A 22,863-nucleotide genomic window follows, 5' to 3' on the forward strand; every position below is an offset into this window, starting at 1 on the left:
AAAAACAAAAAGGAAATGGCTTAAATTTTAATCATCATTTTGTAAAGTAATTTTAAATGTATAATGATGATAATTATAAATTTAGGTTTTAATGGACAGTTTTCCCAGTCTTGTTAAAAAATAATTTTCCAAAACTACTAATTTCTTCCAATTTGTGCAACAGTTCAAGTTGCTCGTTGCAACTTTAATTAATTTCCCCTTGTCTTGTCCAGGTCTTAGCAGTGGTGGAAGACGTACTCAGATCTTTTTCTTTAGAAAAAATAACAACTCCACAGTGTAGAAATACTGTGTTATGTAAGTAATTTTCTCATATGTTCTCTGGACAATGTCAGATTTTTGGAATTTCTCTCTCACGTGTAGCACGCAGCAGGAGATCGTCTTGTGTCATGAGTTTTCTCTTCAACTGGAAATACTCAGTTTTCAGGATTTCAGGGTTGGTGTCTGGGTAGAGCGTGCATGAGGCAGACATGACGCAAATTACAAAGCAGCCCCATAACCGGTTTGTAATTTGGTCATAAACAACAGTGTCTCTTTCCGTTCCTTTAATTTGCCGTGGCGGTCTTTGCTTTGTCCCTCACCGACAGGGTCTCCTAATGTCATCATCTCTCCAGATTAGGGATTGTAACAAATAATCGACTATCCATAAATCCACTGTTAAGAACTCAGTTAAACATGAAATTTGTTTGATTTCTTTCAACAACATGGGGAAAAGCGTCTTAATAACACATGACCCAGAAATAGCAAGAAATTAGTGAAAAGTTAGAAGAAAAGTACGTGAAAATAAGCCCAAAAAAATTTAAAACAAGAAATTGACCCAAAACATATGCAGGGGAAAAAAAGTCTAATTTTATAAAATATATGTAAATTTTTTCTATAACATAATTTTAAATGTATAATTATAATGACTATAAATTAGGGATGATAACCGTTAATAGACAAAGCCAAAGTATATGCAAAATGTTGCTGTGAGCTACAATTGAAGAAAAAAATGCTTTTTGTATTTCGGAACAAGGAAAGTTTAATGTTTTTTTTTCATATAACAATTAATTGATTGTTAATTTGACCAGTAACCAGGAAAGTGCTTACGATTTGCAGCCCTTCTCCAGACAAAAGGATACTTTGCAGACTTTTAACCAGCTTTGTATCATAACAATGATACACAATGATTCAATGATACAATAAAAAAAAAACAGATTAAACAGTAAAACTAAACAGCGTTGATCAAATATAAACCAGAATTCTGTTGATACGTTTCCTATTCCTCACCACAACTGCTTTTAACTTTTAACTGCAATACAAGATTGTTTTTTTACCAACCATTTCACACAAACCAGTCCACATTATGTCACCCACCAGCAGGAGCATTTATTGGTTGTGGTGCAGTGCATTCTGGTAGTTGTAGGTTTTCTATATCTTGAGCAAAAGCGAATACCACAGTCCTTTTTGCTCTGTTTTCTCTGGTCGTGAAGCACCAATTTTAAATGTATTTGCATCTCTCTACTGCAGAGACAGCCTAGTTTTATTAGAAGGCAGTCTTTCCAGCAGTGAATTGCTTCTCTAAGACATTTTTATTGCCATCTTTGTGTAAATGAAGATTGTTCTTCTCTACCCTTGCATGTTTGCTTTCTTCTGGTAGAAACATTGTCATCACAGCCTCTTGCTCACCCTAAATTCAGTGTGCATTTACCTGCTTCACACATATTTCGCAGGCTTTTAACCCGGGATCTGGCAGAATAGAGTGCGACCTGACAGCTATGTCTAGATTATATTTCAGTTTTGCAGTGCGTGTGTGGAAGGGGCTACACTCTGCTTACAAAAAGTATTTTATAAATATTTGTGCATTAATGTGCTTTTCAGTTAAATATTGCACCTGGTAAATGCAGGGCTTATCTTGATTTATTTTTATATATTTTATATGTGTATTGCTTAACATAGTGCTCAGTGGCGTGTGAGTTTCCCACTGGAGATTTCAGCAGTCGTATAGGTGTATTCTTATCATCTTTTATTTGTTAATTATATTTTGTATTAGGGATGCAAGATAATATCGGCACACCATTGGTATCAGCAGATATGGCTTTAAAATTGAATATCTGATTTTGGTATTGTTACTTTTTTTTTGTTAGTGTTTTTGGGATATTATCAGAATCACAATTGGGTTTTATTGCCAAGTACATTTACACATAAAAGCAGTTTGACTCGGTGTTGTGTGCAAAACAAAAAAATGCTATAAAAAGGTATTTATTAGTTTCATAATTACAGTTTTCGGGAGAGTTGAGTCACATGGGTATGTGCAGTGACATTCATAATCTATATGAGTATATGCTTTTCATCTGTGTCGAGTTTATAGGAAAGAGGTTGAAGTGGGTCACTGTATTTTCTGTGAGCCATACTTTTCCTTTGATTGCTGTGATTACTTTGACTCATAGTTTGTACCTGTTCTAATAAGTTAATTCATTTTCATTAATACATATTTTTGAACCTTTTCTTATTTTCAAAGGCCAGCAAATCTTTTGTTGGCGTGTCAGACAATAGACCAGGCCCAGCCTCAGCAACTTTTAGTTTGTTTCCTGTAGCCGCTACAAAAGTTATACTCATAAATATAGTGTAGTAAAATGTACATTTGCATGTGTATTGTAGTGAAGTAGGTGCATAAAATAGCAGAAAATTAAAATACTCCAGCAAAGTACAAGTACCTTTAAACTGTACCTAAGCACAGTGCTTGAGTGACTGCACTCACAGTTACTTTCCCCCACCGGGTCCAGGTGTCTCTTTGTCTTTTAGCTTCTGTAGAGGCCTAACTCTCCTCTTTAAGCAGGCCGATGTTGAGACATGTTCTGTCGTAGAGAGCATGAATCTCCTTGAGATCATTTTCCCGTTCACCCCGAGGGGCATCACACCTGGCCTTGTCTTTCTTTGCGGTAGATCAGCCGTCCACTCGGTGAATCACACACAGGCTAGTTTGTGCAGCAGCTTGTGCGACTCTCTTTGCGCCACCACTGGTGTTGTTTTTGAGATGAGCGTCCACAGGGACTCAGGGATGCAAATGAATTGCCAGTGCATTGATCTGATGCACCAGCCATGGGCGTGTGCAGGAGCGTTGCAGTGTTTTGTGAACCGCCCGGTGTGTAAAAAAGCTGCACACGTGTGTTTGTCTGAGCAGGAGCAGGAGTCTGTGGAGAAGCAACAGGAAATGCTATTAGTGGGTAACACTGCAGCTGTATTTGCAGTGGTGTCCTTGATGCTGTGTTGCAGGGAACAAGATGTAGACCGCTAAAGGTTGTGGCTGAAGGAAGGAATCAAGACATCTTTCATTGCACTGATTGGTGGCTGATGTCTGCGGCAAAGCCACAATAACTCTCCTTCCGCTCAGCTCCACAATAAGACAGGATGCCTGGTTGGATTATTGGTTATCCCAGTGTCTGCCGCACTGCTTTCTGACCCAGCCCCACCCCCTCCAGCACCCTGTGGCCTGTAGATTGCTTTTAAAGCCCGTCTGTTCCTCTCTGGGCTGCCAGAGCGTTCCCAGTCCTTGTTGTCCCTCTTTTTCCTCCCCTCTTCCTGTCTCCTCTCCCTCTCCTCAGCAGCAGCCTTCCCTTGACTTCCTCCATCCTGGTGGAGCTCTGAAAATTGAAAACAGAGACGGGTGTGGGGAGGAGAAAGCGCAGAGGAGTGCAAGGTCTATCTTTGTCTGCCATCTGAGTCATTTCTTTTTTTCATTGTTCAGCCACGGTCACTGCGGCCCGTATTTTGATGAAACAGCGCCCTCTGTGGTCGCTGCCGCACGGTGCAGGAGCAGACATTTTCCTCTCATGTCTGCCTTTGAAATGCCCATTCTGTGTGTCATACTGGTAAAATGGAGTACTCTGTTCTCAGCTGGCACTCACTGTTTGCTATGAAGTAAATCACTGCAGTGAAAAAATCTCTGTTTTTGTGTTTCTGCCGCTCTTGTGATGCGTCCCTGATCATGTTGTTTTCTGATTAGAAGGATTTTCCAGGTGCCTGCAGTTGTCATCGCTGGGAGCTTTTGTATAATGCTGATTCACTGACCTCTGCAGTCTGACAGGGGAAATGCTCGGAGGCTCACTAGATAATGTGCTCTAAATGATCAGTTTTAGTGTTTCAGCAGTGTGTTATGTTTGGTGGGGTGATTCATGGCATTCATACCTGTCTGCACACTACTTAAAACTGAATAATTATTCTGTAATAGAAAATTAATTGACAGTAACTGACTGAAATTTTTCTGCAACTAATGTTTATTGTCTTCATCATCAATTAATTTGAATAAAATGTCAAAAAATAGTAATAAATGTCAACCCCAGGTCCTGTGAATCTACTATGACGTCTTTAGATGTTTTATCTGACTAACAGTCCAAAGCCCAAAGCCATTCAGTTTACAAGGACATAAAACAGAAAAAAAGCACAGCAAAAAAACACATTTGAAAGGCTGAATACATACCCTAAATAATGAATACATAATGCTTTAAAAATGTCTTTAAACCAGTGATTTATTATCAAAATAGTTTATCTGACAAGTGACTTAATCTTCTAATCCTTGCAGCTGTGTTTAAAACATGAATCATGTCATTTTTATCTGTTTTTAGTGGTGGATGGGCTTTTTTTTCCACAAATGTTAACCACTCACCCCCTTGTGACCCACAGATGGAAGAGGGCAGAGAGCCGCTACACCGTGGAGAGAGCCGCCATCATCAGCCACTGGAACTGGCTCCAGGCCCACATCTCGGACTTGGAGTACCGCATCCGACAGCAGACCGACATCTACAGACAGATTCGCGCCAGCAAGGTCAGTTGCTCATTCTTTTACCGCTTTCCCACCAAAATTAGCGTGCACACACAGGTTTTTCAGACAGGCGTAAACCGCTAAATACTGTATTCCCACTGCCAGTGAACACAGTACGAGTCTGTCTTTCTTTCTGTCTTTCTTTCTTTCTTTCTTTCTTTCTTTCAACTGTGTGTGTGTGTGTGTGGGGGGGGGGTTATTTTGTTGGTGTGTGTGTGTGTGTGTGTGTGTGTGCAACGTCACAGACAGGCCAGAGAAAAAGTGAGCAGTACACAGCAGCAAGAACAGAGGTCTTTGATAAGTTTTCAGTGGTTTGTTCTGTTTATGTATCTCTAACTTACTCAGTCTGCCTTTCAAACTTGGTGCAGATGTATTGAATTTGTGTTTTAGCTGCTTAGGAGGAGAGGGACTGTAATTAGTGACGGTACATCATTGCATCTTGGTGGTTAAGTAGCAGAAATTACTGCGTTCACCCAGGTGTTGTGTTCCCATCAATGCCCATCAGAGATGGAGGCGATTAAAACCTGAGCAAAAAGTGTGAATGCCAATCAAACGCATTCTCATTGCGTCAAAAAGCCAGATGTTAGCGGGTGTTAGCGGGAATTTGTCAGATAAAACTGTTAATTTGTGTTTTGAGTACTGTTCACATTTGAACCAATATCGGTAAAAGTGTGTGGATTTTTTTTTTACTGGTGTCTGTAATTTAAAACAAATGTTATTTCATTTGTTTAAAAAAAACTTCTCAGTTTCAACATTGCTTTTTATTATGAACATGTTACACACGGCACAAAATAAAACCCCTCCCTCCCAAACCTGCCCCTACAACCTCCAGCCTGTCAGTCTGTCACCAGGGCATAGCGTGACAGCGTTGTCATGTGGGGTTTAATGGACACGTGCACAGACAGGGACACCCACCCAAACCGTAAATTAAGTACAAAAAGAAATATTTCAATACGAAATTAAATGCACTTTAGCTGATATGTTATGCTAAGCTAAGTGTGTTAATTTGTTGATTCTGTAGCAGGAATTGAAACTGAAGTGTGGGCAGTGTTTTCTGGGTCAAGTTTTTAAAAGAGTAGCCACACTTGTGCTCACTTTCAGCTCGCCATTTCTGTTGGCTACTTGCGCAATGTAGTGTGACTTAAATCTGTTTTACAAGCAGCCACATTTGTTTCCTTCCTCTCAACTCTACAAAAACGGTCCCTTCCCCTATCCAATGATTATAGTGCTTCTTCATCCTTTAGTTATTTATTTCGCTTTTCACAGCTGACTTTGTAAATATTGTGTATATTATTCTCTTTGCTTTTGTATGTAGTGTGTCTGACACGTCTGACTGACGTACGCTGTCTTGCAAAAGCGTGCAGCAAAGCTTTGTTTCCTTATTGTGGTTGCCAGCTTGGCTAACTGTTAAAAGACACTAAGGTGATCATTAAAATGTCAAAGAAAAAAACTACATAAATACTGTGAAGAGTGAAGTTACTTTTTTTCTGTGAACATATTTTATAAATTTTATAATTTTTTTTAGCATTTTAAGAGTCATTTCAAGGTATTCCAATAATGAGCCTGTACCACTGAAACCACTCTCCTTCGAGGTTGAGGAATAATAACAAATATAACAACCACATAACAACACATAGCATTTATTAATAAAAATAATGACTGAGGTAAGTCAGTGTAAAATAGAGAAAAGAATAAAGGGGATACAATTTAATTTAATTTTATTCAGTATAAATAAATTAAGATAAAATACATAAATAAATTATAAAAAATTAAGAGAGAGGAAAGTCTATAAATATGGGTCGCTGTAGTGTACAGTCAGCCGATTTTCAGAGTTCTGCCAAAGTGGAGGCTTCAGCTGTTATATGTACTATCATCTCACCCAGATAGTCACAAGAGAGACTCTTTACACAGTTAATCAGACGCTGCCAGTTACTGTAAAATTTGGCGGTCAAACTGCTTACAGAGATTATGATCTTTTCCCAAAAAAGTCATTGCATCACGTAGGCATGAAGTAGGTGATGGTGGCACCAGATTCTTCTATAGTGAAAGTGCTGCGAGTGAAGTAACTTAATGATGAAAAAAGCTCTGTGACTATTGTTGGAGGTGGAAGTAATTTTGCTGCAGAGTTGACAGAAAGTAAAATGTATAATTCGTAAAAACACTGATAAACTACATTGTGCAGTTAGAGATTTTCCCTGACTCACTGTAACACGCTGCAGAGGTGATGTAGTCTCGCTCTCTCTTTAATCACACTGATGTGCTCCTAGGTACCGAAATTTGTTGCCGATTTATTTAATGTGTATGAGTTATAATAACTTACTATAAACGAACCACAGTAGTCTTTCCTTTTTTTAATGTAGCTTTGCACACGTGTTTATATTGATCTATGGAACCACCAAAGGCAATTGTCTATCATTATATGATAGACAATAAAGTGTTTTGAATCTTGAATCTTGAAAAGTATAGGATTTTGTACCCAGTGCAATAAAAAAACTGGAATGTAATAGAGCTATGTCTGTTCTGTTCAAGTTCTGTTGAAGTTAACAGTCTTATTTCTCGTCTTTAGGGCTCAGTGGAGTTGGGTGGTGTTTCCCCGAGCGGAGTGACTGCAGGTGGGACAGAAGTGAAGACGGAGCCTGTAAATACTCAGGTAGGTGTAAAAGTAAACCGTACAGCTGTGCTTTGGCCATATTCTGTTTCTTGGAGATTTTTGATTTGTGACATCAGCGGCCTCAAAACATACTGGTCACTTAAAATGTTTTTCCTTTCACAGTTTGATATTTTAGTTAACTGTCTCTTGTGTGGCATTTCTTATTGAGCGTTGAGCATTTTGTGCTGCATTGTCGTCAGTAAATCTCAGCAGGAGGTTTTTTTGTGATTACTGTGACAGAAATCACTGAATTTATCTGTCTTTTTTTATCGGGTGATTGTGGTAACTATAACAAAATTGCACGGCCATTAGAGGGAAAGAAGCACTTGTTTTAAGTACTCACAGTTAATGTGTAATAAATTACGTTAAGAGCAAGAATGAGCCTTAAAAAAACAGCTGTAATTTCTTGCAGCAAAGTCTTTCCAAAAAACAAAATCTTGCTTTTAACAGCTTTTAACATCCAAATGCTGTTTGAATATCGTGTCACTCCATTAAAGTTAACCTACCAGCAAAGTGTGAACAAAATGAATAATGCTTGTTATGAAAATGAAATTGGATAAGTCAGTTTTCAGCATTTAAATGTATGAAGTTCTAGGCAAATATTAGATTAACCAGCGTTTCTTCTTCTCTTTAACGGTCTGAGCGTGAGCTGTTTTATCAGCAGGTGAATGTGAGCTGTTAACTGTTCTGTGCGTTCACACGTTTATTCATAGATACCTGATAATCAATGAAGCGTTCAGCATGTTCGTGTCAGTCAAAGCATCTGCTGGAATCGAAACGTGAAACGTTCACAGGAAATTGTTTCTTTTTCCTCAGCCCCTGAGGTCTTAAATGAATCAGACGGGAGAGCTTTTTGTGTAATAAAGTGCGTCAACAACAACAATCATATCCAAATAATTGCCAAATAATTTATTACAGGATGAGCTGGTTTCTCTGGATGTGTTTGAGCCGTTTATTCAAATGTTTGCAAAACTGCAGGTGTGGCATCTTATCTCAGTGGACAGCCGTGTTTTGATTAGTCAGTTTTCATGTTGACCTCGTTTAGTGTTACGATTCTGGTGTTTTATTGATTTAAAGAGGACTTTTCATGCTGCTTTTCATGTTCAAATGCAGATTTTGGGTTTCTAACAGAGCATGTTTACATGCCTTTATGTTTAAGAAAACACTTTTTTTTTTTTAAAAAAATGTAATATTTATTGTGGTTTAGTTTGTATACACAACCATAAATTCCATTCATATTAACTTGGGATTTTCTTTTTAAACTCAGAAATAGAAAGAAAAACAAAACAGAAACAAGCATGAAAGAGAAGCAGCCATGTCTCAGGTGTTACAGAAAGAAGTGCATATATGTGTATCCAGTCTCTTAAAGTTCGACCAATAACAATAATTATTTATATAGAACTTTTATTAACAAGGTTACAGAGTGCTTTTCAGAGAAACAACAGTTTTTTTTCCACAGTGTCCGACATCATCCTTTTTCTCCATTTGCCATCAAAAACATCTTCTCTCAGTCTAAGCTGGTAAAATGTTTTTTCCATAGTAGGGGGGTCAGTCTTCTTATTGCTTTTTTGATTGTAATCAATAATATTGTGGTCAAATATCTTTAATAGTCCATAACACAATCATTTATATTTCAGAGGTACATAACTTTGAATTCCTTAGGTATTGCATATCCCAAAATTGCTTTAATTGTAGCATTCACATCCTCCCAGAATTGGTATAACTTGTGACATCCCCAAAAAATGTATGTGTGGTTAGCTTTTGTATTTCCACATATCCAACTACATGATTGTTGTGAACCAGTTTGTTTATCGTGTTAAATTTGTCCACCCAGACTCCCTCCATGTCTTTGGATTGCTAATGTGTTGTGATTTGCACATATTAAACTGTTCTTCTATTGTAACTTCAATGTTGAGTTCCATCTCCTATTTTTTCTAGATTTACAAAATAAAAAGTAGACTAGATTCTGGTAAAGAACTGAAATGACTTAATTTTAAACACTCATACACATTTTCTCTTCGTGTTTGTGCTGAAATACCCGTATTCACGCTCTGACTGAGACGGCCGAATTTAATGTCTCTTATCAAGAGTATCTATTTCCGGTATCGTGACATAATCCAAGGGAAACAGCTTAGTCAGGTGGGATAAAACGTTTGGAGGAATTCGATGAGATTGTTGAAAAGTCGGCGTCGTAACAGTGAGCTTCTGACGGTGAAACGCCGACGGGGTTGTAGTATCCGTCAGAGTAAGAGAGAAGAAAGCCCGTAGTAATACTGAAGCAGTCTACTGAAATAAGCCTTGTGAATATTCTGTGCCACTTCTCACAAAATGAATAAATTCCTGCCAGAGGGCCAGTAACCACTTTATTTTGGGGAGTCAAAGATGTGCTGGCATTGTTGTTGTTGCTAACTAACTTAGTCTTACCTCAGTGCGGCTAAAAGTAGCAGATTGATTGCTGCTTGGATGTCGTGATTTGTTGAAATGGGCTGTTAAGAGCCTAAATAAGCCTGTCACATTTTCTTTAATAGGAAAAAAACGTTTGGATTTTGATATAAAAATAAAGAATTTGCATATAATGAGACATATGTTGTAAAATCGGTGCACAGTATGGCTGAGGATGTGATCAAAAAGGGTCTTTTACAGCCTGGAAAGTGCACAGTGGGCCCCTACTCTTGTGCAACCAGGGGCCCACTATGAGGATGACAGAAGAATAAAAATAGACAAAAATGGAAACAAGGATTTGAGGCCACAGAAACCATGGCATGAATATGACCCCTTAAAGGTGCTTCTCACTTCATCTCGACTTTAAGCCCCCGTCCAAAAAAAAAAAAAAGCCCAGTAACAATTGTCACAACCGGACATGCTCCTGCTGGAATATGATCCGAAATAAGGGAGAAATGATCAAAATCTGCAAATAAGAGAGTTAGCATGTTGATGCAGCAGTATGCATGGAGCAGATGACCATTTAAAGAAATCTGTCACGAGCTGACGTCAGCTTGTTGTTACAGTAGATAAAAACTGTCGATTATATAAGCAGAATATTCAGAATCCTTTAGCCTAAGGTTTTTGCTCACAGAGATTGCTTTTACCTCACTATTTGGAGCTTTTGTCACATTTAATATAAACATCTGACATTGTAGGGTTCTATATAAGACAGAAAATAACAATACTCTGCTTTAACAGTAGAATAATAAAGAAAATAGGGAACTGTCAAGTGTGGAATGAATGAAATGAAAAATCTAAACTATGAGGACAAGACCTGAGTTAACCTAAGTTTGTTTGAAACCATGAAATTGCGTTCATTTGTGTGTGAAAGCGTGTGGAGAAGGAGCTCCCAGCCATGCATCCTGATGACTGTGCAGAATAGGTTCTTTAAGTTTTGGGAGAGGAGAGCCCTTTTTTCACAAATCTGGACTGAATAATTGAAGGCTGGAGGAGCAGGGCGCTTCAGTCCTGTAGCTTCCTTAAATATCCTGCGTCTCTCTAAGTGCTGCTGCTGGTCAGCCCGCGCTGCTGTGCCAGTTAACACGACGTGTAATCTCACTGGCTGTTGTCTTATCTGTCCATGCAGGATGTTGGTTCAGAACGGCTGGAGCACACAGGCACCGCCCACATCGCCAACACAGAGCCCGGCCCCTGGAAAGGTCAAAACGCACAGCCCGTCAACGGCGTCCTCAGCAGGTACAGCTGATAATACTAATAACCTCATTTCAGGGTCCCAGAGGGGAATCTGCTTTCTGAGAAACGCTTCTCGATGATTATAGATTCCTTGGATTTGTAATTATGAGATGCTGCTGCTGCGAGTGGCCGTGATTAATCTGAGTAATCGACAGAGATGTAATTGGCAATTATTTTTCTAATTATTTAATCAATTTAGTAATTTTTAAAGCAAAAGTGCTACATATTTACTGGTTAAACCTTCTCAAATGTGAGGATTTAAAGGGATGGTTCTGATTTTTTTAACCTGGGTTTTGTGAGGTACTTCTCCATACACAGTATATTACAAACAGTAGATGTCAGCCAGCACGCCCCCAGTTTGGAGAAGCAGGCTGGAATTAGACATGAAAACTAAGTAATGTGCTGCTGTGGAGGGTGCAGTAACAAACATATTTTAGCCACCTAAAGAAAGTCCCACCTAAAAATATCAGTATCAGTTGATGTCTGTGCTGCATTGAGTGTATTTTCACGGCTTTACTTAAATGTCAGACTGTGGTTTCCAAGAGAAAATGAAGCTGTTGTGTTGCTCTCCTTAAAGCCACCAGACTCCACTGAGAAAAACAGTGATTTAACATCGCTGAACACAGGAGCTGCACGTCTAACGCTGCCCCCATGACTTAGCTTCTTCGCATTATTGTGAGACTTTGGTGAATCCAAACTAACATTTTCAAGGTCATAGTCACACAGTAACACAAACTAAGAACTAACCATGGCAACAGTAGACCAGCAGCTCTCAGCTAAAATTGCTGTTTTTCTCAATGGAGTCTGGTGGCTTTGATGAACGCATAAAAGGGGAACTGAAGCCGTAAAACGCTTCCTCGTCTAAATGGGCTGCTTGATGGAAAGGCGAAGCGGTGAAAATACTCTCCTCTGTATAGCCTACAGCTATATAGCATTAAATATCCGAATATTAGTTCACACACTAAATTAACCATCTGTCTGTTTCATCTGTAAAGTCACTTCTGTTAAGGTTAAAAAAAAGTTATCGTTTTGACCTGTGACCTCATTTAAACTCTTGCGTTGGTTGTTTTCGTGACAGGATGGCAGAGAGTGCAGACACCAAGCACCAGCAGCCGTCAGCCTACGACAGCACGTGTGTGGCCGCGCGTACACGACCGCTCGTCAGCTGTCGGCGACGGCGGCTCATTCAGCCCAACACTGTGCCCAACCTCAACGGCAAGGTGAGTGTCGGCGTCGGACAGCTGTGTTTTATTTAGTCGTAAATCCTATTCACGTGGGACCAGCATCACCGGGAGACCTCGTGCGATTTAGAAATGAGCCCCCGTTTCTTTGTTGTGTTCGGCGCATTCAGCACGGGATCATCAAAGTCTGCGTTTCACTCGGATTCGCTGACATTATTCCCCAGATTATGACGCGCACAGTCATTTGTAACTCCGCTCTGCACACAGAAACACAACACAGCCACACGAGCAGTGATGTTCAGTGTTTACCTCCTTTTTTTCTTTGTTTAACCTACATTTAAAAAACAAACAGAACTGATTCTGCTTCACATTGTCACCATATCAATCTCATCGTCCTCAGCTCCTCTGATGGATTTAAGCTCGCTCTTTCTGCAGATGGCTTGGTCATTTATATATGTGAGCATGCGAATCCTGCAAACTCATCATCATTAAATCGTGCAGGGCGTTCACGTTAACCCTGTAAGGCCCAAATATAGAAAAATATGAGCATTTTTCCACCTTTTAGGTGTTGTAGAAGGCGTTTGATGCAGAAATTTAAGGGTTTTCAAATTTCTTTCCGTTTTTAGGTAAGTGTTCAAATACTGCAATGCTGGGCCTAGGTCTGAGCAAAATTTCTGTTTATTTACTCACATGGAACCTTGAACCTTAAAATCTCCCAATATGTGGTAACATTTATTTTTTTAATACATACATATAATATTTAGTTAGCTAATGCCTCTCACATTAAATTTGCCATAAAAGTCATTTTTTATGTTTAAATAAATATTTTGACATATTGTCCCTATCCGTAAGAAATTGATGTTGCTATTGTTATTTTTCTTCAATTGTGGCTTCTGTAAAAATTGTCTTAAATTTCATTCACAGTGGCATTAAAAAAAGTAGAAGTTTTAAATCTAACTTGCCTTACGCTGCAGGAACACTGATATATCATGAATAATAACTCAACAGTCATATTTTCTTTTTAATAGTCTTTTATTCATTAAATAAAACAGGATTAAGTTGCACTTACAAAACTATTTCTTTGTCTGTTAAACCATTTTCATTTTCAATGAGAAGAGAAAAGATGCATCTTTGACCACCATCCTGACCCGCGAACTTACAACTGCAACACAAACCAAATCAATGTTGATAAACGTATTCCACAATGACCAAAAAAAACACAAAAAATATTGTGGATTCTTGACAAACCTTATCAAATATTAAAAATTTAAAAAAGAGGCGAGGGAATTTTTGCAGGTTGTGTGAAGTCGCGTTCTGACGTCTTGACGTATGAACGTATTAACTATCCAACAGCAGCACAAAGATAAACAATAGCATCCATTGATTTTGTAAATATGTTTCTCATATTTATGTTATTTATGTCATATGTTTTTCTAAAATGATGCGTGTTATTTTGCAGATTTTGGCGTTACGGGGTTAAAGGAACCTCGAGTGTCTGTTTCTGTCAGTGGGCTTTGATACTTGTAAAATGGCCTTTTTTTGGGACAATATCTTGTGTGTTTTAGGCTGCTCTCTCTGATTAGTAAACTAATAGCTGAGTAAACAAGAGACGGCTGACTTATTTATGAAAAACTGGGGCAAACAACAAAGACAGGAAGTAACCCTTGTGACAACTCACAAGTTTAGTGGAGGAAAACAGAAACATGGGCTTTTTTCCCTCCACCAAACACAGCGCCTCAGGGCTCAGTGGGTCATTAAGTCTAAAAATGCTTTCATGTAAGATGTGTTGAGCACTCGATGCCTAAATCTTTCATTTTGTAGTGCACCTCACATTAACAGCACACTTAGAAGTGCGATATAAAACGTCATTTTCTTGTGTTTAATTGTTAATTTAGACTTTCAGACATCACTCCAGGCTTACGTCCAAACATGTCACCCACATGTTAGAAATGTTATTCCTCAGAGGCAAATCTTCTATGTTTTTCCCCACGGCTGCATCTTTTTTTGTCTGATATCTTTAACAACATCTCACAAATTATTAATGCTTCACTAGAGCCAGATCTTTAATAATTATTCTTGGTATGTCTGAAGCTTTTAGAAGACTCACCACAACCGAATAAAAATACATTTTACTGCTTCATCACAGCTAAAAACTGCTTCTGATGTCACAGAGAAAACAGGGTCCTTCCTCCTGGCTATTTCATCTTACCAGTATATACATTTATAAAAGATAAGATTTGTTTTAAAGGGCAGACTCCTTCAATACGATACAATTTGGCAACCCTTCATATCACACCGTGTACAAAGACGTTTCTGAGTCGTCTGTTTGATATATTTGATGAGTGTGAGGTGGTTAGGCAGCGGGAGAGGAGAGAGGTTTGGGAAATGGAAAGAACTTGGAAGAAGATAAATGTACAAAATCAATGTTTGCCTGCCTCGTCTGAACTATGTTACTGCTGTTTTAGATTTATTTTAATGTCTTTTTGGTAGCGATGCAGGATTATAAATTAAAAAATATATATATTCTGTGTATATTTACCATCTTATTTTGGCTGAAGGGGATCACAGAGGCCCCACAATATGATATTATCATGATACTGGTAAATATACCAAAATATTGCAATTTTAAACGTTTCGCAATATGCTGACTGTAACATGTATTTTGATTTCTTAACAATTTTCAACTTCAAATTATGATCCCAAAGAGAAACTTTGTTAACGTCTGTTTTGTTTAATAAGATAAAAATGTCAGTCTGTTTAATCATTTTAATTGCAGCAAAATGTATCTTAAAAAAACAGTTTATTTTATTATTCTATTTGGCAACTGAAGTTCAATTTGTATTAAAAAAATGAACTTCTATGATTTAAAATAAAAAAACAAACGTTATCTGTGTGCATCCACACCTTTATTTTGTATGTATACATTAATTTTTATGTCAATTTAGATTTAATGTTTAATTTTTTCTTTTTGAAAATGAGTCCTTTTAAAAAAATGCATTTCCAATCTCAAAATACACCCAGAAAATAATAATAATGAAATCTGAAGATAAAAAATACAGCCGTATATCCGAATCAGAACACCTTTGATGTCATTGTACAGGTGCATGTAATGAAATTCAGTTGCACTATCTGAGTGGAGCTCAATTTAATTAAGAATAAAAGACTAAAATAAATAAAGATAAAGAGATAAAGTAAAAAAATAAATACATTTTAAAAAGGCTCACACGCCAGTTTAAACATACATGCTCAGCACCTGCGTAATCATAGACATGAAAGACACATATATCCACAAAACAAATAAATATCACCTATCTTATATTTGTGAATGTATGTGAGTATAGTTTCATAACACTTTAATATAAATGAAAATGAGCTTTGACACAACACTTGAAACTCAATAAAAAATATTTTGAAATGAAAGAAAACAAACATGGTTTCAGGACAGGAAGTGTACCTCTGCCTTATCATTGTTTTTGTTTTTTTTTTTTTGGTCTGCGTGTGGCTACAAAGAAAAACTAATATTAAAACAGTTTCTGAAAAATGCAAGTACTCTGTGATCATGATGCCAGTGGCTTCAGAGAGGGAAATGTTTTCTGCACTGACTCACTTTATTCCTGTGGTGCATTAAATTGTGGAAAATATGTTCCCCGCTGAGTAATATGTACTTTCATAGTTGTCTGAACGTAGAATTTGAATCATGAATACTTGCAGTGACGTGATTTTCTGTCCCCCGCAGGCCCAGAGGAGCAGCTGTATCCAGTGTAACTGCAGGGTTAACCCCAGCTGTGTGATGTGTGGTGGCTGGCCCACCCCCAGAGAGGACCCTCAGTTTGAGCAGCCCACCCTGGAGCGCCTGTCAAGACTGGATCTTGGCGTCCACCCCATCCTCTCCTTCCCTGACGGTCAGTGCCGCTGCTCCGTGCTCGGAGAAGTTTACGCAGCCATTTCCTTCTTTAGATCTGGAGGGGAAGACAAACAAGGAGTGGCCGAGAGAGACTTCTCCACAGGAAGCTCTGAGAAAACATTGAATTTACTGAAAATCTTTAAAGAATGTTCCAGGGTTCCTGCAGGCCCTTAAAAAGTCTTAAAAGGCATTGAATTCATTCGTCTAAAATAAGGCCTTAATTGATATTAAAATTACTTCGTCTTAAAAATGCTCAGATATGAAAAGTAGGATTTTATCAATCATTTCCACTGATGTTCTGTTGTAAAATTTCAAAGTTTTTTTTTTTGTAAGTAATTTAATAAATTCCCTTTTTTTAACCCTTTGAACCCCAAGCAAATTTGCTCGATTTCTTTCAAAAACATGTAAATAAGGCAATAAGCAACTTAAAAAAACTACCAAAAATTATCAAGAAATTAGTAAAATATTTATTTAAAAAATTATCTAAAGTAGTGAAAAACAAAAACAAACAAGAAAATGACTTGGAAAAAAGTTGTAAAAATAATAATTTTGCAGTACAATTTTAAGTATGTAATTATGACAATTATATATATAGTTTTCTGGACATATTTCCCTAGCTTTTTAACAAAATAATTTTCTACTAAATCTTACAATTTGTGGGACATTTCTTGCCAAGGTACAAATTCCCCTTTGTACCTGTGTTGTTGGGTATTTTTAACTAAAACTACTTTTCTTTGGTTTCAGAGGTTTAAATAATTGTTAGAGGCATCTGAACGCAGCACAAGAAAATTTATGTCCATCCAGGTCTCAAAGGGTTAAACTCGTCATTTAAGCTGTTGAATATTTTATTTCGTACTTGTGTTGTTAAACCCAATACTTTTATGATTGTCTTCTATGTGTTTCACTCAAAAAGGAGTTTTTATTTCAACATTTGATGCAGACAATCAAAACTTTTTCACTAGACAAAAGAAATTTAATATTTAATTCATAATAAAGATTTGGCCAAAATAATGATCTATCTTCAGTTTTGGTTATGAAAAAAAAGGTGGCTTTAAAAAAGTCCTAAAAGTCTTAAATCTAACTTGCTTTAAGCCGCAGGAACCATGAGTTCCTCTGAATAAGTGTTTTATTCTCAGTGCTGGGCTCCTTTATCATTCAGGTTGGTTTAACAGCCACAGTAACTTTATTGTCTTCCTTAAATAACTCTGAATTCACACAAATCAAAGCTGTGTTTTGTTTTGACCCAAATGCATTACGCTGATACATAATTGAGACCAAGTTGTATTTACAACCGCAACACAATGGCGAATTTGGCAGACGCTCATGTAGTAGACCGCCTGTAGCTTAGTATTAATGTTGCATGCCGTTGTGAATTACTAATGTCGAACTACAGATGGCAGATCTAAAGTATCCGCCGCAGATAATCTTATCAAGTGTTTTCTGACTTAAACCCTTCTTTGTTTACTTGCTCCTCAGACGTTTGTATAGGCCTCCGTCTGCAGCAGGTGATGAAGAGCCAGTGGCAGACCAAGTCACTGGAGAGGAGCAAACCACTGAAGAAGCTCTCCCTCAAACACAAGCTGTCCTCGTCCAAAGAGAAGCACAAGTTCACCAACTCACTCATGGCAGTCAGTAAGTACAAACGAGTTTTTTAATGAACTCTGTAACAAGCAGACACACATTTCTGCACAGTAATAGTCCAGGAGCTGTCTGCAGGTCCTCTAATATCCATTAAATGTCTGATGTTACTTAAGACTTTAATATGGAGCCCCAAACTGTGTGATATTAAAATGATATTTCACCCACAAAACAATTTGTAGGTCAGTCAGTCACACTGTTACCTTCAACTCATTAATGCCGCTTTCACAACAAAATTAGCACATGCATGCAGGTTTTTCAAACACGGGTAAACCTGCTAGACACACCTGCGTGTGTGTGCGCGTTTGTTATTTTGTTGGTGCGTCCGTGCGGCGCCACAGACAGGCAGGAGAACAGGTTACAGTGAACAGCAGGAACTGAGGTTTTTGAAAACTTTAACACTCAAACTCTAACTTCTCTTTATATATCTCTAACTTGGTGTAGATGTATTTGGATTCATGTTTTTCTGTTTAGGAGGAGATGGACAGTAATTAGTGATCGTGCGTCATTGCATTTCGAAGGTTAAGGAGCTGAAATTATGTGTGAAATTAGGTGTAAGTGCAGATTGTACGCATTCTCATGGCATTAAAAAGCCAGATGTTAGCGGGTGATAGTGTTTTTGTTTGTTTTTTTGTGCAGTCCGAATGAGGCTTGATACAAATGATAATTTTGTGAGTGAAGTATTCCTTTTAAATTTCCACATGAAACGATTAAATGAATAATCATGTGAATAAACCGAGACAAACATCACCATGAAATTGTGAAATAAGTCAAAAATTTCCCAAAGCTCGGGCCATTACCAAGAAATGTGATTTCATTCTGCTTGTTTTCACTGAAACCCACTTTATTGAAAGTTGTTTTTATTTTATTCCAGCTGTTTTTATTTCACGGTGGCATTTTTCCTGGTAACTGTTATTTTCCACGAGGCCTCAGAGTCGAGACAGTTACAGGATTTGCTTTTGCTGTTGTTGCTCAGCTCCAGCAGCAGTAACCTATGTTCTTACAGGAGCTCTCATTATTTTAATTCCAGCGGTCAAACACACACACATTATTTACTCAGTGTAGTGGATCTTGTGAATCCAGCGCATGTCCTTTTAAAAGAATTAAATTCTAAACTATTGCTGTAAAAACTTGCATTAACTCTCCTCATAATGAAAACGTGTGGCCGGTTTCTGGTGTTGCAGGACTGGGCCACTATAAGAACCGCGCAGAAAAGCCGAGGACAGTGGACAGCAGCAGCAGCGCTGTGCTAAACACACCCAGGCTCGAGGGCCAGGCCGTGTGCAAGACCGAGCGGCTGCAGGGCCACTCCACCCCCTTAGGGCCCTACGACAAGAACTACAGCCGCAAGAGATTAAGAGAGCACTCGCTGGACAGGACTGACAGTGAGTCTTTTGTGAATGAAGTCCAGAGTGGTTTATTGTCGGCATCAATCATCTTAATGTCCTCTTTAATGTGAGATTGATGTTGTCTCGCTAAAAGGGTTTTGTCAAGGAGACCGAGCAGTCTTCTAAAATCTGTTTCCTGTCCTCCAGCCTCCCCGAAACTGTTCCTGGACTCCAGCAGCCCCTGCCCAACTCTGGCCAACATGCACTCGTCCCTCCACAGCCCCATCACGCGCCAGCTGTCCACGTCCTCAGAGAACTCCACACCGCTGGGCTCCGGCAGCCAGAGCGTCCCGAGCACACCTGTAAGGAAACTCCGCACCACGTCTCACCTTTTGTTTGCTTCTGCAGTAATTTAACACGTTTGTTTGTTATTTAAATCAACCCTTAACAAGCCCAGTCCTGTCAAAAAAACAAATCCTGCACCATGACACGCTCCTTTTTATTTCTGAGTGCAAGTTTGGTGTTTTTAATATTTTGACACTGAGACGTGAGACATTTGACCTGTCTGTAGATTTAAGTGTGTCGGCTGATATCACACTTGCTAAGAAATATTGCAAAATTTAGAAAAAGTGTCTAAATATCCTAAAGACGCAGTTGAAACGCCAGATGATGATGATAACGTGGGTGAGTAGACAGGACAACCAAAAGTGAAACTTCAGAGCTGTGGTGGGTTTGTTTTGGTTTTCTTGCGGTTTCTGAAGCAGAAAAAGATTCAGCTGAGTAGTAAAAAAAAAAATCCCCTTTCTAGTGACGCATCATGAAAACATGTCGAACATAATGTTTAGTCTGATACATTTCACTGCTGTTCTAGTAAAACTAAAACTTCTTTAAAAACTAAAATAAGGTATGAAAAAAAGCATTTTGTTCACTGAAATAAAAATAAAAACTAACTAATGATATTATGCTCTTACACAACTGAAATACAGTAAATATACAAAAGTTTCAGTCTTTTTGTCGTCTAATCGTCACAAGTATGAGAAAAGACTGACGCACACTTTATTGAGACTGGGATGTCTATATGACTGTAGGTCAACTGCCTTCACAAAATGTTTGTATTTTAATACACACTTGTTTAATTTTGCCCTTGAAAAATATCCCTAATTATAATAATAAACTAAAAATAATATTGAAACTAAAACTAAACATTTTATTAATAAGAACTAAACTGAAATGAGCGAAGTCCACACCTGAAACAAACTGAAACTATATTAAACTGAACTGAAAATAAAATCAAAAATAATGAATAAATAGAGGTGTATGATCTTACTGTGTAGTCTTTGTTTTTGCTATGATAATGATGGTTTATGGGTTTTTAAAATTGATAAATAAATATTTTTTTAGTTATTATTTTTTTAATAAATAAAGTGAAATCATCAGGTATTAAGCCACTTGGACTGTACATTCAAGCACTGACAAAACCATACAAACAAATAAACACTATTTTAAAAGCCATTCAGACAAATGTATAAACAAATGAACCAAACGGTGAATTTCTGTAGTTTTCCAAAAGTATGTGTTCCCTGGTGAACTCATGATGTGACTCATCCAGCATCAGTGTACACGTTTGTTATTTTAACATAATACATCTCTCTGTCTGACTGACAGATGAATTATAATGACGAGTGAAACTTAATTTTTTAATCCTCCTGCAGTAAAAAACTGCCCTGTAAAGATTTCTTATTGAAGCTGTCACAGTAATGCTGAGTAAACCCCGTGTTCCTGTGTGTGAATCCTAATATTATACTTTTGTGTTTGTCCTGCAGCAGCAGCCCATTAAGAGGAGGCGAGGGGAAAGCTCTTTTGACATCAACAACATCGTAATCCCCATGTCTGTGGCTGCCACCACCAGAGTGGAGAAGCTGCAGTACAAAGAGATTCTCACACCCAGGTGAATAAACGCCTGCGTGATGTTTGTCCCGCCGTTCACTGACGGATTAAACCTCGCCGTCACCGTCTGCGTCCCCTTTTTAAAACAGCTGTAATCTTCCAGGAGGGATTTTTTGTGTCCGCTGGTTTCTCACTCCTCTCTCTGTGTTTGCAAAGGTGGCGATCTGTGGACATCTTCTCTCAGCCAATAACTGAGGAGGAGAACGAACGGGAGGTGAGTGTGCGCGTCTTTGTTCTTTCTGAGTCTCAGGGAAGATTAATTCATCAGGTGTTCTTTAAATTAGGATCCACATGTTACATATTATTCACTGGTCAAATGTGCAGGTGCTTTCTGAGGTACATGAAATTATTATGAGTACACACTGAAGCGCATGTTTAAACTGAGTAATGCAGAACGGCCGTGAGAGAACGGCGACACCTGGTGGTCAGACGCCTTCAGGGTTAAATCTTTAGAGTGGAAACTGATGTGTAATCAACAATCATCTGTTTCACTTAGATCAACTTTATTGTCATTCCAGTTATACAAAACAGTGCACGTGGAACAAAATGTTGCAACCATAAATAAAAATTGCACATATGCATAAATATATTGCACAAATACACAAAGCACAGCAGCAACGGTTCACCTCCTTTACTTACAAATGTTCTGAGTGTTTTTTTTTCATTCATACTTTAAATATCTTTCTCTTAAATGTGTAGTGACGCTGCCCAGTGCAGTTTTTCTGTGTCCAAAGATGTCCTCTTCAGTTTGCCTCTTTTTGTAAAATCAAAAGCATGAATTCAGTTTAAGAGACGATGGAAACAAACACACTGAGATCTTCAGAGGCTTAAAAATACTGATTTCACTTTCACCACTGAGTGTCTGCTGGCCAAGCCGTGGCCCATGGGGCGCGGTCAGGCCTGAAAAACAGTACCCGGCCTTTTTGGAGTCTCTGGGCGGTGTCCCGGAGAGGGCACGGACCAGAGACTCCACAGTTCTTCTGGGGGACTTCAACATCCAGGAGAAACCTGGAGGGGCGTGATTAGGAGGACGGCCTGTTGGAGCTGAACCAGACTGGGTTTTTGTCCCTGGACTTCTGTGCTGGGACACCATGTTTGATCACAGGGATGTTCATAAGTGAATTTGGTACCAGAAAACCAGAGGCCAAAGATCTGTGATAGACTTGATCAGATCTGGGTCCTGGACTGAAGTGAGCTCACTTTCAGGGCCCTGATGGTATTTTGTGCGTCTTTAGGTGGAGGATCTGACAGACGCAGCCTTCACTCAGCTCCATCAGCCCCACGAGGACCAGGAGCGCTCCCGCTGGACCTGGATGGCCCTGGCTCCTGCTAAGAGGAGGGGCAGCAGGTGACTAGCTTCAGCCTCACACGCAGTGACGTGTCGTTTCTGATCGAAGACTGTAGACGTGACGTCGTTCGTTTTGTCCCTCAGGTCGTACAAATCCGTCGACGGGCGCACCACGCCGCTGCTGTGCGGGACCAACCCTCCCACCCCTCAGCCCGCGTCCCCGGACCCCAGCCACTGCCCCATGCTCCACGACTACAGCCACGTGCCGTCACCCATGAGTCCAGCCAGCCCCGACACCGCCTCCAACCCCCACACGCCCTGCTCACGGGACTCCCACCGGCTGCTGTCCAGCGAGGACACGCGGTGCTCCACGCCGGACTTCACCTTCGAAGAGAGGGTACGTGCTCTGATCAGTGAAGTTCACTCAGAGGGTCAAACATCTGCTCTGCGA

At 38.9% G+C, this 22,863-nt stretch overlaps 1 protein-coding gene across 3 annotated transcripts in view; it reads left to right on the plus strand.

Moving 5' to 3' along the window:
- Window positions 1-22,863, plus strand: part of kansl1a (KAT8 regulatory NSL complex subunit 1a) — a 51,937-nt gene that overhangs the window by 26,283 nt on the left and 2,791 nt on the right. For 2 of the 3 annotated variants that reach the window (XM_088070131.1, XM_042507352.2), the window contains 12 exons: window positions 4,660-4,801; window positions 7,365-7,448; window positions 11,020-11,129; window positions 12,205-12,346; window positions 16,044-16,209; window positions 17,688-17,843; window positions 19,034-19,234; window positions 19,385-19,539; window positions 21,001-21,125; window positions 21,281-21,338; window positions 22,360-22,472; window positions 22,557-22,809. In XM_088070131.1, coding sequence (XP_087926257.1) covers window positions 4,660-4,801; window positions 7,365-7,448; window positions 11,020-11,129; window positions 12,205-12,346; window positions 16,044-16,209; window positions 17,688-17,843; window positions 19,034-19,234; window positions 19,385-19,539; window positions 21,001-21,125; window positions 21,281-21,338; window positions 22,360-22,472; window positions 22,557-22,809 — 1,705 coding nt within the window. The remainder of the gene's footprint in view (window positions 1-4,659; window positions 4,802-7,364; window positions 7,449-11,019; window positions 11,130-12,204; window positions 12,347-16,043; window positions 16,210-17,687; window positions 17,844-19,033; window positions 19,235-19,384; window positions 19,540-21,000; window positions 21,126-21,280; window positions 21,339-22,359; window positions 22,473-22,556; window positions 22,810-22,863) is intronic. The other variant, XM_088070132.1, reaches the window with a different exon arrangement.

The sequence above is a fragment of the Plectropomus leopardus genome, chromosome 19 (genome assembly GCF_026936395.1).
Source record: "Plectropomus leopardus strain MGB_pleo_1.0 chromosome 19, ASM2693639v1, whole genome shotgun sequence".
In the NCBI taxonomy this organism is placed as follows: domain Eukaryota; kingdom Metazoa; phylum Chordata; class Actinopteri; order Perciformes; family Serranidae; genus Plectropomus; species Plectropomus leopardus.